This window comes from Odontesthes bonariensis, chromosome 12 (genome assembly GCF_027942865.1).
Source record: "Odontesthes bonariensis isolate fOdoBon6 chromosome 12, fOdoBon6.hap1, whole genome shotgun sequence".
NCBI classification, from domain to species: domain Eukaryota; kingdom Metazoa; phylum Chordata; class Actinopteri; order Atheriniformes; family Atherinopsidae; genus Odontesthes; species Odontesthes bonariensis.
Window position 1 is genome coordinate 31,765,324 of NC_134517.1, and position 13,772 is coordinate 31,779,095.

The window sequence follows — 13,772 nt, forward strand, 5'->3', positions numbered from 1 at the left end:
TGTCCGTGATGAGTGGGGCGAGGGAGGTGAAACAGGCTTTGACAAGCTCAGAAGGCATGGGGTCCAGAGGGGAGGTGGATGATTTCATGGTGGAGAGTATTTTGGAGAGGTCAGCTGTGGTTATGGGGGAGAAGATGGAAATCTGGTGGTCGGGGGACGAGGGAAATGGAGGTTCAGAGTTGGGGGTGGTGGCAGTGGAGGTGACGAGCTGGTTGTGTATATTATCAATCTTAAGGCTGAGTTATACTTCTTTTAACTGCCCTTGCGCTTTCTTCTTGCGCGTATGTTAATGGCTCGAGACATTTATACTTCATTTAGCTTTGCCAGCGCTTGCGTGTGCTGCGTGGCGATTCACCGCCAGGACAGTAGGTGGAGTAGCGGGTTTTTTCAATGACAAGCCTACTATGATGAAAGGAAATTCACCGCCAGGACCTCTTCGAGTGGATTCATGCTTCTTCTTCTTGTAAATAGCCGGTATTTTGTCAGATTTTCAACACCTTGGGGGTCTAAACGACTACTTTCTCGCCTGAAAATGTTTCAAATGTTGCTAAAGTTATATATTTACAGAGTTTATAGCTTAAGCGAAATCAGCTTTTCAGGCTGGCTGATTTCGGCTCGGGCAGGAGTGAAGTGCACTGTGTGTAAACGCTCTGCATGCTGTCTGATCGATGAGTATGTCGTTTTCAAGTAGTAGGCTTGCGTCTTTTCTTGCGTGAAGTTTAGAAAATTGAGGTGACACACGCAAGCTCGCAATGGGGGGCTTGCAACCGCGCAAGGGCTTGCGTTTCTTCTTGCGTCTTGCTTTGCGTCTTGCTTTGCGTCTTGCGTTACCGACTATATAGAGTGGAAAAATGATAGGAGGTTGTTGCATTTCTCCAGGGTGAATGTGGATGAGATATTGTCCTGGGGTTTGAGGAGTTTCTTTATGGTTAAAAAGAGAGTGCGTGGGTTGAAGGATCCAGAGTGAATGATGCCAGAATAGTAGACAGAGCGGGCTTTTTTAAGTGCAGACTTGTAGAGGTGCATGAGATCTTTGTAGGCGAGGGCGTGAACTGTGAGACCGGTTTTCTTGATTAATCGTTCTAACTGTCTGAGTTGTTTTTTGAGTTTATGAAGTTCCGGGGTGAACCAGGGGGATAAGTGAATGAAATTGAGAGTTTTGGTTTTCCACGGGAGAGGTAGACAGCGAGAGAGGTAGACAGCGTGTTGTTGTAGATGTTAACGAGGTCCATGGGGGTTGGATTGGTAGAGAAGGGGAGGCCGGAGAGAGTGCTAGATATGCAGGTGGAAAGAGCGACTGGGCAGACGGACTTCAGGTTGCGGAAAGTTATTGTGCGGTCCTGTTTTGGTTGGGGAGCGGAAATGTCAATAGTGAGTGTGATGGCCAGGTGGTCGGAGATGGAGAGGTCGGTGCTGGAGATGTTGTGCATGTGGAGGCCGGTAGAGCAAACCAGATCTAGGATGTGTCCACGGTTATGGGTGGGGAAATTGATGTGTTGGGTGAAGCTGAAGCAGTTGAGTAGGTCCAGAAAGTCCATGGCATGTTTACAGTCCGGGGAGTCAATGTGGAGGTTGAAATCACCAAGGAGTAAAACAGATGGCGAGATGGAGGACAGTGCAATGATGAATTCAGAGAGGTCTGATAGGAATAATGGATTGGGCTTGGGGGAGCGGTAAATAATTGAAATTATGAGAGGTTTAGGGCCAGGGAGTTTGAAAGCCAGGTGTTCAAAAGATTTAGCGGCAGGGATGGAGAGTGGGCGGGGTTGGAGGTCGTGATGGTAGATGGCAACAATGCCCCCTCCTTTGCCCTCGGAACGTGGGTTGTCCAGGTATGAAAATCCAGCAGGGGTAGTTTGGTTGAGTGAAAAGTAATCCAAGGGTTTTTGCCAGGTTTCGTTTAGACAGAGAAGGTCGAGTTGTTTGTCGATGATAAATTCATTGAGAATGAGACTTTTATTGTAGAGGGATCTTGTGTTGAAGAGGGCGAGTTTTGTTTTGGAATTGATGGGGCGGAAGTAGGGATAGGGTGGAGGTTAAAGGTGATGGCGTTTAGCCTGTTCTGATGACGTGTGTTGTTGTGATGACGCGATGAGGACGTGGGGGAGCTGGCGCGGGAGCTGTGGTCAGACCACAGTGATGGAATCCTGTTTATGGTGGTGGCATCGAAAATAAACTTGCGGCGGGAGCCTCGGTGAATGTAGCGAGGACGGAGAAGAAGTCGGTGTAGTTTTAGTGTGGTGGTGAGTTCGGTGGAAGGAGGTAATTGGGTAATTAGCTGGCGGAGCTGCATGGATGTATAGCGGAGCTCCATGACCCGACGCTGTGAGGAGGCAAACACTGCTGGAGGTGGATGGTGGCTGTAAAATGCGAAAAGACAGATGATGGACCAGGATCAACAGCCACAGCGTGGTAGATGGAGAGACTAGCCCGCCTGGGCCCGTCAGATTGGAGGCCGAAATTAATTCAGGCACAGACAAACGTAAAGCCGGCTAGCTCAGGGAGCCTGCTCGGGTTGGAGGTAGCAGTCCCTGCCAGCCAGGGGCTAACTGCACCGAGACAGATGGAAATCTGCCCGGATCTCTACCCTCAACCGAGCGGCGATGGAAGACGTCTGCTGAACGGGAGCTAGGTATAGGTCGGAAAGGAAGGCAGCGAGAGGCCAGTAGAGAGGGCCAGTTTAGCCGCACCGGTACAAGTGGAGGCCCCTCCGGGTTTACCTTCAACCAGGTTACGGCGATGGATCCAGAGGTAGAAGTCCTTCAACATCGGTAAGTTACCGAGCTAACGCACTCAGCACCGAGAGGGGCTCTGAAGCAGTAGCCCAGCAACACCGTGTGAGTTTGTTTGTGAGATCCAGGGAGGTAGGTAGTCCGTAATAATTTCGTAATAGTTAGCTTTGATCAGCCGGTTTAGAAGCTGATTTAAAAAGTAGGTAGCTACTGGAAGCAGTGACAAAAAAAAAATATAAAAAAAAAACAAAAAACATGTGTGCTGTGCGAGTATGTGTGGATGTGTGTTTATTTATTTTTGTATTTTTGTAATTTTCTCAATTAATATCTTTTTTTTTTCTTTTTTTTTATATGACTTGGGTCTGGGTCTTGGTCTTTCTGTCCTCTGGCCTGCTTGTGCTGTTCCTGATGGGGGGTGGGCATTGCCTCTCCCCGCTGCTCGCGGTCTCACCCACCTGTGGGAACTTCTTGACTCCCAGGGCACTTGCCCAGGGGCACTGGGGCGTGCGCTGGCCCACTGCGGTTGGCTGTCTGGGGCGCCTGGCCCTCTCGGGTGTTGAGCGGGGCCTCTGCCAGGGGGTTGGGTGGCGCTCGGGCTCGCGGGGACCGGTTTCGGTGCACGACCCGTGTCTAGGTGGTGGGGGCCTGGCGGGGCTGGTAGACTGCCACCTCTGGTCACTGGGGGGCCTCTGCCCTATGCTTGTGGAGGCTCTGTCCAGGGGCTTCCTTTACGGTGGGCTTCCCGGGTTCTGTGCTCTTTGGGGCTGTTGGTGGCCTGGGTTTGGGGGCCCTCTCGGCCTGCTTCTGATTGCTGTGGGGGGGGGGGGGGGGGAATTGTGGCCCTATACACTGATATTTAAGCATGGTTATTATGTGGGACCATCTATGTGTATTGCATGTTCATGCACACACACACACTCACACACACATTCATTAGCTTAGTAGCATACTCGCTAATCAGTTGTTGTGTTGTCCTGTGGTTTAAGGTCATCTGTATCCACAGTTGTATTATGAGATTGCTGTTGCTTGTGCTTTTTTGTTTGTTTGTTTGTGTGTTTGTTCTCTGCTTGTCTGCTTACAGGTGCTCCTGGTGCGTCTAAGGCTTTACGAAAGTAGCGAGATATGAGACTGATTATTTATTGAAATATTAATTTTATATGCCGGAATCCCAAGATTCTGTGTTTGTTTTTCCTTCATTCGAAGGTGGTGCCCTACATTCGAGATTTAAGATTTACTTAGACAGTGAGAACTTCTGATAAATCCTTATATTTGATCAAATATCGCTACTGGGTGTTGGGGGACATTTCCTCTCGGTTTCTATAGTTTCACTGTGTTCCTTAAAGGGGAACTCCGGGGCATTTGAAGCGCAATCCCATCGCTAGAGGTTGTCAAATACTGACAGTAGGACAGAGACTGGTGCAAATCGGCGCTCGCTGTGCGGCGATTGCGCTGTTTGTATTTAAAATATTACAACAATATTACTGGGCATGTATTGTTGTAATGTTTTAAATACTTGAACGCAGTTTTTCTAGATAAGATAATTGCTTTGTATATGGGAATATCGTCCATTGACTCTTTTGGGCTTTCACTTGCGCGCGCATACCAACAACCGGTAAGTGACATGCTGTTTATAAAGTTGTTTTGTAACGTCCCCATGACAGTAATGTGAGAACCATGCATATGGTTTTGATGGTAAGGCTTGTGACTTTATTGTCGGATGGTTTATAAAGTGGTGTGACGTTTCTGCAGTTTGCAAGTTGTTGTTTTACGTGGAAGGTTTATTATTTGCCCCTTGGCCACCACGTATTTGGCTAGCATGACAGGCTGCGCAAACAGCGCAATCGCCGCACAGGGAGCGCCGATTTGCACCAATCTTGTGTCCTACTGTCAGTATTTGACACCCTCTAGCGATGGGATTGCGCTTCAAATGCCCCGGAGTTCCCCTTTAAACACTCGTGTGGTGGATGAGTTAAAGGTGGAGAAACATAATCAGGATGAGCAGCCCTCCTGGCTCGCATGGCACAGTAATGACCAATGAGAGGCTGGTGCTGTTAAACGACAGGCTCTTCTAGATGCTAGTAACACAATGGATGGCACGGAAATGTTAGCTAACAGTTACATATTTTCAAAACAAATTATATGTTGCCTCGATTTGGAAATAAATCATATTCTTTCCTTTTACTGAAAAGAACGAGCTGACGTAAACAGTGACTTTATTAGTGATTTCATTACTCCATTTCCAGCCAGTATTGATTATGTTGGGCTACAAAGGATAAAACTGGAGTCTTTAGTTGGAATATGCCTCCTTCTCTTTAAAACAAAACTAGAATCATAAGAGAGAGTGACACCAATACAAGCAGGGATGCAAGGAAGATCATGAAGGTGGTGATTGGTTGTGAAGAGGGAGGAAGGAGGGACATCGATGTCCACCTGAGAAAGAGGAGGGGAGGTGTTAGAGATAGAGCTGAGTACAGAAGTATCAGCTATGTAACCAAGTTTGTTTCAGAAAGCAGTCAGAGCTGCAGCTCTTTGCAGGTCTCTGATGATGGAGATGCAGGATGGAGTAGAGCTCTGCTTTCCACATCTCTCAAACAGCTCCTGCAAGAAGCCTGTATCTTCTTTGTCTGAACTTGTGCTCCTTCAGGTCGTGCTGTCCTCCATCTCTGTGCTCACTGTGATGCTCAACCTGCTCGTCATCATCTCAGTCTCCCACTACAGGCAGAGATAGACTTGTTAACATAAATTGCTCTTTTTTTCCTCGTTGTACATTTACAAGTAAATTATAATCAAACTTCTGTGGAATAATGTGGCACCTGCTGAAATTAGACATTCTAAATATTTGTGCACACATTGTAGTGTTATCTATTCTATAGATGTGGGGGATCAGAAAACAAATGTTGTAAAAAAATATTTGTCATTTTTTACCTTTCAGATAAAATCCTGTTTTAATTCTGCTTTTCTGTCTCCTTCCAGGCAGCTCCACACACCCACAAACATCCTCCTCCTCTCTCTGGCTGTCTCAGACTTTCTTGTGGGTCTCCTGTCAATGCCAGCGGGAATTATCCGAAATACATCCTGCTGGTATCTTGGTGACCTCACGTGTTTTATTTTCATTTATTTCTCCTTCATCATCACTTCTGCCTCAGTAGGAGACATGGTGCTCATATCAATTGACCGTTATGTCGCAATCTGTGACCCTCTGCATTACCCAACCAGAGTGACTGAGAGAATAGTTAAACTCTGTGTGTGTCTGTGTTGGCTCTACTCTGCTCTATACAGCCTTTTATTTGTAAAAGATGACCTGACTCTATTAGGCAAACACAATTCCTGTTATGGAGAATGTCTGATTTTTATTGATGACATTTCAGGAAGTGTAGATCTTGTTTTAACCTTCATTCTTCCAGTTACTGTCATCACCGTTCTGTATATGAGAGTATTTGTGGTGGCTGTGTCTCAGGCTCGTGCCATGCGCTCTCATGTTACAGCTGCCAAACTCCAACTTTCAGTCACTATGAAAACAAAGAAATCTGAGTTAAAAGCAGCCAGGACTCTTGGTGTTCTCATGATTGTCTTTCTAATATGTTTCTGCCCATATTACTGCGTCTCTCTTGCCGAGGCTGATTTGCTCAATAGCTCCTCTGCCTCCTTTGTTTACTATCTGTTCCATTTAAACTCCTGTTTGAACCCAATGATTTATGCACTGTTCTATCCCTGGTTTAGAAAAGCAGTTAAATTTATATTAACTCTTCAGATATTGCAGCCTGGCTCCTGTCAGGCCAACATACTGTAGGACAAGATTACAATTTATTAGAAGGGTTAGATTATTGTGGACTCACAATGATGATGGTAACTCTTCATGTTTTTTCACTTCATAGTGTCAGGAAGAGTTACCATTCAGAGTGAAATTAATATTCACATTGTCTCTGTTGCCAGGTGTAGGACATTTTAACATTAATTACTGATAAGGATAGCTCAGGTTTCATTTTTTTTTTAGCTCTCCCCACATTTATTAACAGAGATAATCCTGTTCAATGAACTTTGGAGAAACTACGTTGGTCACAACTATACCGGTTTAGAACATCAGGTTAAAATTATGTTCTTCAGTCATCCTCTCAGCCACAAGAGGTCTGCATTTCCCTCTCTAGGCCTGCTCTTGCTGACAGCTTTTCTCTGTCAGTCTGTGTGTGTCTTCTTCACTTTAAGTATAACACCCTCTAGGTGTTGTCACAGGGTATTTTGTTAATTGTTTGTTTGTATGGGATTATTGACATGATTTATACCTGCCTGTACCCTAAATAGTCAGCAAGACCAGGATTAATACTTGTTATGTGCACCTTAGGCCAGCGGGAGGCCCTGTGGGACGAAGGCTTGGCCAGTGACTGTGGCCGAGAGTGAGAAGCTCTGTTTTCCTCTCATAACACCAGACGACCAGGAAGAGAGCAGCCACATCGCCGGTGTCTTATCATAATTAACTCTTCAGATATTGCAGCCTGGCTCCTGTCAGGCCATCATACTGTAGGACAAGATTACAATGTATTTCAAGTATTGGACGAAATAATCATGTAAAGTTCTGGCAGGAAATGTATTCAATATATTCAGTTTAATTTCATTTATCTCACAATGCCAAAGTCACGAAATCATCATCACAGAAAGCCTGTTTAAGCATTCAAAAATGTGTTTTCCATCCCCTTAATATTTAGTAGTAGTAACGTTTTAGTAACGTTTCCAGAACATCTTGATATACTGTATCAAGATGTTCTGGAAACGTTCCTGATTCCGACTGTTGAGGAACAGTTCGGCGAAGAAGACTTCATATTTCAACAGCATCTTGCACCGGCTCATGCGGCAAAGTCGACCAAAGATTGGTTCACTAAAAAACAGCTTGAAGTTTTGGCATGGCCGGCCAACTCGCCTGACCTCAATGTCATTGAAAACCTTTGGGCCATCGTCAAGCGGAAAATTCGCGACAGAAAGCCTACTACGCTGGACCAACTGAAGCAGAACATCGCCACTGCCTGGGAAGCTGTGAGTGCGGAAACTTGCGACAAGCTGGTCAAATCGATGCCGCGGAGACTTCAGGCAGTCATACAAGCCAAGGGGGCAGCCACAAAATACTGAGAAAGTGATGATTCTAATTATAATAAAAATTATTCTAATTCAATGAAACGGTTTCTCCATTATTCTAATTCAATAAAACAACAGTGTCACAGTTAAATGGCCTAAATGGGCCTTTTGGAAAGATCAGCTGAGCAAATTTTTTACAGGTAACGAGTTCTGTGATTAGTCTAACGAGTAGGACAGGTGCGGTGAACACCTGATTTGCTTTCTGCACGAAAAATGCATTCAAAGAATTTATTGATTGCACTATTTCAAATTATTCTAATTCGTTGACCAGCACCTGTACTTTGTTGTCTACAGTAGTAGATCAACCCTCATCTTACATTGAAGCTCCCAGATCAAGGAAGTGACGTCGACGCCGCTTTAGCAGCAGAGAAGCTATTAGGCTTGTTGTACAGCTGCATGTTATCACATAGTTTTTCCTACCAAGAAAGCCAGCATCAAGCCTGTCAACTTTTTGTTAACATTCTGTGAACTTAAGTTCACCTCATCAGAGTTGGTCAGAAACCAACCAACTTCCGACACTTGGACAATTTTGTCATTCTGTACGGTGAGGTTTTCACTGTTAAAATGATAAATGAATCCAAAATGTCAGTCTTTAGCTACAAATAGTAAACAAACCTAAACTATTTGAGTACCTCTCCATTCCCCCCTATTTTATTTTCAATTCACTAAGTGTTTTATATAATCACCCATATTCAACGCATATCTCCTGTTTGTTTTAAGGTTCATGTCTTTGGTCATGTCGTTTTAATAAATAGTTCAGATATATAATCAACAGGTTGTGTTGTATGCTGTCTTTACGCAATGTCTGTCAAACCAAACGAGAATTCAGGAAAGTAGAGAGAAATAAGACTGATTATTAATTGAAATATTAACTTAATGTGGCGAGGAAGGGGAGGAACTAAATAAAACTAGTCTTAACTAAAGGCCGGCTAGCTTAGGGAGCCTGCTCGGGTCGGAGGTAGCGGTCCCTGCCAGCCAGGGGCTAACTGCACCGAGACAGATGGAAATCTGCCCGGATCTCTACCCTCAACTGAGCGGCGATGGAAGACGTCTGCTTTAAGGTAGCTAGGTATAGCTCGGAAAGGAAGGCAGCGGCCCCGGCCAGTAGAGAGGGCCTGTTTAGCCGCACAGGTACAAGTGGAGGCCCCTCCGGGTTTACCTTCAACCAGGTTACGGCGATGGATCCAGAGGTAGAAGTCCTTCAACATCGGTAAGTGACCGAGCTAACGCACTCAGCACCGAGAGGGGTTCTGAAGCAGTAGCCCAGCAACACCGTGTGAGTTTATTTGTGAGATCCAGGGAGGTAGGTAGTCCGTAATAATTTCGTAATAGTTAGCTTTGATCAGCCGGTTGAGAAGCAGATTTAAAATGTAGGTAGCTACTGGAAGCAGTGACGAAAGAAAATAATATAAAAAAAAAAAAAAACAGCAGCAAAAGAGAGAGCTTTTAGAGGGAGAAGCGGCAGCCAAAATACGCCAGCGTCCTCTCGCCATGTTTGTTACCACGTTTTGACTCTGGAACCATGAATGAATCATTATCCTGATGAAATGCACTGAATTTGCGGATTCATTGTTCTTCAGGAAGCTTGAAGTAGTTTTGGGCTGGTTGCTCTGGGATCTCTGATGTGTCTGCAGGTTGTTCTTTTTTTTGGGGTGTGGTGGCGTGCGGTGGGGTGTGGCGGTGCTTCTCCCCGGTTGGGGGTGGCTTGGGTGGGCCTGGGTGATGGTGGGTCTCAGGCCCGGACTGCTATGACTGGAGTGACTGCGTGGTTTGTTTTTGTTTGTTTTGTTCTTTTCTTTATTTGTAGGGGCCGTCTGGGGTGGGGCGGGTGGGTGCCTTCGGGTTGCCAAGTGGCTCCCCGAATACGCTGCGGCCCCCGGACCTGGTGAACATCGAGCCCTCCTGCTCTGTGGCGGGTCCCAGGGAAAAGGGGTGCCTATTGCAGCCATCATGTGGCTGCCCTCTCAGTCTTCTAGATCCCCATACCCCTCTCCCTTCTGGCTCCTGTACACAGCATACATTCACACACATAGGGTTTTGAGGGCGGGTGTGTTCTGTGGGGTGCAGCGGATGGGTCCACGTAGGTGGTCCCCTTTGCTGCGCTCTGCAGCCCCCCGCCCTTGTTTTAATTACACCTTAGACATCACTACTCATGAGACACACACACACATTAGGTTTTGGGGGGTGATAGCACTGAGTGGTATCTGGTGGGTGGGGCTCTTTGAGTATGTAGGCTGCCCGGAGGGCCACGCTCCCAGTTCCACAAGGTTGCCTGCCCCTCAATTTTAAATGCTCACTATTAGAAAATATCAAAGAGCCAGAGGGGCGAGGGGAGGGGTCTTCCCGCACCCCTGTTGCCTGGTTGCTGCCTGGGGCGAGAGGGGCCAGGAGGAGGAGTTGTCCTGCTGGTTCTGGGTCTGTGGTGGCTGGGGAGCTGCTGGCCCCCGGATGTGCCAGCTTCGCCACACCCCAGAGGAGTTGGGGGATGGATGCATGTGCTGTGCGAGTATGTGTGGATGTGTGTTTATTTGTTTTTGTATTTTTGTAATTTTCTTAATTAATATCTTTTTTTTTTCTTTTTTTTATATGACTTATGGGGTGACTGGGTCTGGGTCTGGGTCTACCTGTCCTCTGGCCTGCTTGTGCTGTTCCTGATGGGGGGTGGGCATTGCCTCTCCCCGCTGCTTGCGGCCTCACCCACCTGTGGGCACGTCTTGACTCCCAGGGCACTTGCCCAGGGGCACTGGGGCGTGCGCTGGGCCACTGCGGTTGGCTGTCTGGGGCGCCTGGCCCTCTCGGGTGTTGAGCGGGGCCTCTGCCAGGGGGTTGGGTGGCGCTCGGGCTCGCGGGGACCGGTTTCGGTGCACGACCCGTGTCTAGGTGGTGGGGGCCTGGCGGGGCTGGTAGGCTGCCACCTCTGGTCACTGAGGGGCCTCTGCCCTATGCTTGTGGAGGCTTTGTCCAGGGGCTTCCTCTGCTGTCTTCTGGGTGGATGCGTGGTTGTCCCTACGGTGGGCTTCCCGGGTTCTGTGCTCCTTGGGGCTGTTGGTGGCCTGGGTCTGGGGGCCCTCTCGGCCTGCTTCTGATTGCTTCTGGGGGGGGGGGGGTTTGTGGCCCTATACACTGATATTTAAGCATGGTTATTATGTGGGACCATCTATGTGTATTGCATGTTCATGCACACACACACCCACACACACAAACACACACACACACACACACACACACTCACACACACATTCATTAGCCCAGTAGCATGCTCGCTAATCAGTTGTTGTGTTGTCCTGTGCTTTAAGGTCATCTGTATCCACAGTTGTATTATATGAGATTGCTGCTGCTTGTGCTTTTTTGTTTGTTTGTTTGTGTGTTTGTTCTCTGCTTGTCTGCTTACAGGTGATCCTGGTGTCTCTAAGGCTTTACGAAAGTAGCGAGATATGAGACTGATTATTTATTGAAATATTAATTTTATTTGCCGGAATCCCAAGATTCTGTGTTTGTTTTTCCTTCACTCGAAGGTGGTGCCCTACATTCGAGATTTAAGATTTACTTAGACAGTGAGAACTACTGATAAATCCTTATATTTGATCAAATATCGCTACTGGGTGTTGGGGGACATTTCCTCTCGGTTTCTATAGTTTCACTGTGTTCCTTAAACACTCGTGTGGTGGATGAGTTAAAGGTGGAGAAACATAATCAGGATGAGCAGCCCTCCTGGCTCGTATGGCACAGTAATGACCAATGAGAGGCTGGTGCTGTTAAACAGGCTCTTCGAGATGCTAGTAACAAAATGAATGGCACGGAAATGTTAGCTAACAGTTACATAGTTTCAAAACAAATTATATGTTGCTTCGATTTGGAAATAAATCATATTCTTTCCTTTTACTGAAAAGAACGAGCTGACGTAAACAGTGACTTTATTAGTGATTTCATTACTCCATCTCCAGCCAGTATTGATTACGTGGTGCTAAAAAGGATAAAACTGGACTCTTTAGTTGGAATATGCCTCCTTCTCTTTAAAACAAAACTAGAATCATAAGAGAGAGTGACACCAATACAAGCAGGGATGCAAGGAAGATCATGAAGGTGGTGATTGGTTGTGAAGAGGGAGGAAGGAGGGACATCGATGTCCACCTGAGAAAGAGGAGGGGAGGTGTTAGAGATAGAGCTGAGTACAGAAGTATCAGCTATATAACCAAGTTTGTTCCAGAAAGCAGTCAGAGCTGCAGCTCTTTGCAGGTCTCTGATGATGGAGATGCAAGATGGAGTAGAGCTCTGCTTTCCACATCTCTCAAACAGCTCCTGCAAGAAGCCTGTATCTTCTTTGTCTGAACTTGTGCTCCTTCAGGTCGTGCTGTCCTCCATCTCTGTGCTCACTGTGATGCTCAACCTGCTCGTCATCATCTCAGTCTCCCACTACAGGCAGATAAAGACTTGTTAACATAAATTGCTCTTTTTTCCTCGTTGTACATTTACAAGTAAATTATAATCAAACTTCTGTGGAATAATGTGGCACCTGCTGAAATTACACTTTCTAAATATTTGTACACACATTGCAGTGTTATCTATTCTATCGATGTGGAAGATAAGAAAACAAATGTAGTAAAAAAAGTTATTTGGATTATTTTACCTTTCAGATAAAATCCTGTTTTAATTCTGCTTTTCTGTGTCATTTCAGGCAGCTCCACACACCCACTAACATCCTCCTCCTCTCTCTGGCTGTCTCAGACTTTCTTGTTGGTCTCCTGTCAATGCCAGCTGGAATTATCCGTGCTACAACCTGCTGGTTTCTTGGAGACTTCATGTGTTTTTTGTTCAATTATTTGTCCTATATCATCACTTCTGCCTCTGTAGGAGACATGGTGCTCATATCAATTGACCGTTATGTGGCAATTTGTGACCCTCTGCATTACCCAACCAGAGTGACTGAGGGAAGAGTTAAACTCTGTGTGTGTCTGTGTTGGCTCTGCTCTGCTATATACAACCTTTTATTTGTAAAAGATGACCTGACTCTATTAGGCAAACACAATTCCTGTTATGGAGAATGTGTGATCTTTATTGATGACATTTTAGGAAGTGTAGATCTTGTTTTAACCTTCATTCTTCCAGTTACTGTCATCACCGTTCTGTATATGAGAGTATTTGTGGTGGCTGTGTCTCAGGCACGTGCCATGCGCTCTCATGTTACAGCTGCCAAACTCCAACTTTCAGTCTCTATAAAAACAAAGAAATCTGAGTTAAAAGCAGCCAGGACTCTTGGTGTTCTCATGATTGTCTTTCTGACATGTTTCATCCCATATTACTGTGTCTCTCTTGTAGGGGCTGATTTGCTCTATAACTCTTCTGCCTCCTTTGTGTCCTTTCTGTTCTATTTTAACTCCTGTTTGAACCCAATGATTTATGCACTGTTCTATCCCTGGTTTAAGAAAGGAGTTAAATTCATATTAACTCTTCAGATATTGCAGCCTGGCTCCTGTCAGGCCAACATACTGTAGGACAAGATTACAATTTATTAGAAGAGTTAGATTATTGTGGACTCACAATAATGATGGATACACTCGCTGTTGTTTCACTTCACAGTGTAACAACATGAAGAGTTACCATTCAGAGTGAAGCTAATATTCACATTGCCTCAGTAGTCAGGTGTGGGACATTTTAACATTAATTACTGAGAAGGATAGCTCAGGTTTCTTTTTTTAGCTCTCCCCACATTTATTAACGGAGATAATCCTGTTCAATGAACTTTGGAGAAACTACGTTGGTCACAACTATACCGGTTTAGAACATCAGGTATAAATGATGTTCTTCAGTCATCCTTTCAGCCACAAGAGGTCTGCATTTCCCTCTCTAGGCCTGCTCTTGCTGACAGCTTTTCTCCTGTCAGTCTGTGTGTGTCTTCTTCACTTTGAAGTGTAACAC

The 13,772-nt window shown here is 45.8% G+C and overlaps 2 protein-coding genes across 2 annotated transcripts; both read left to right on the forward strand.

The window, feature by feature from the left end:
• The first annotated feature begins 5,025 nt into the window (after nucleotides 1–5,025).
• Nucleotides 5,026–6,522, forward strand: LOC142396247 (trace amine-associated receptor 13c-like). The gene is made up of 2 exons (XM_075478799.1): nucleotides 5,026–5,450; nucleotides 5,706–6,522. The coding sequence occupies exons 1-2, from the start codon at nucleotides 5,275–5,277 to the stop codon at nucleotides 6,520–6,522; spliced, it is 993 nt and encodes a 330-aa protein (XP_075334914.1). The 5' UTR covers nucleotides 5,026–5,274.
• Nucleotides 6,523–12,102: 5,580 nt separating this feature from the next.
• On the forward strand, nucleotides 12,103–13,348 carry LOC142396248 (trace amine-associated receptor 13c-like). Its single transcript, XM_075478800.1, has 2 exons — nucleotides 12,103–12,275; nucleotides 12,532–13,348. Exons 1-2 carry the CDS (start codon nucleotides 12,103–12,105, stop codon nucleotides 13,346–13,348), a joined length of 990 nt encoding a protein of 329 aa, XP_075334915.1.
• Nucleotides 13,349–13,772: the final 424 nt, after the last annotated feature.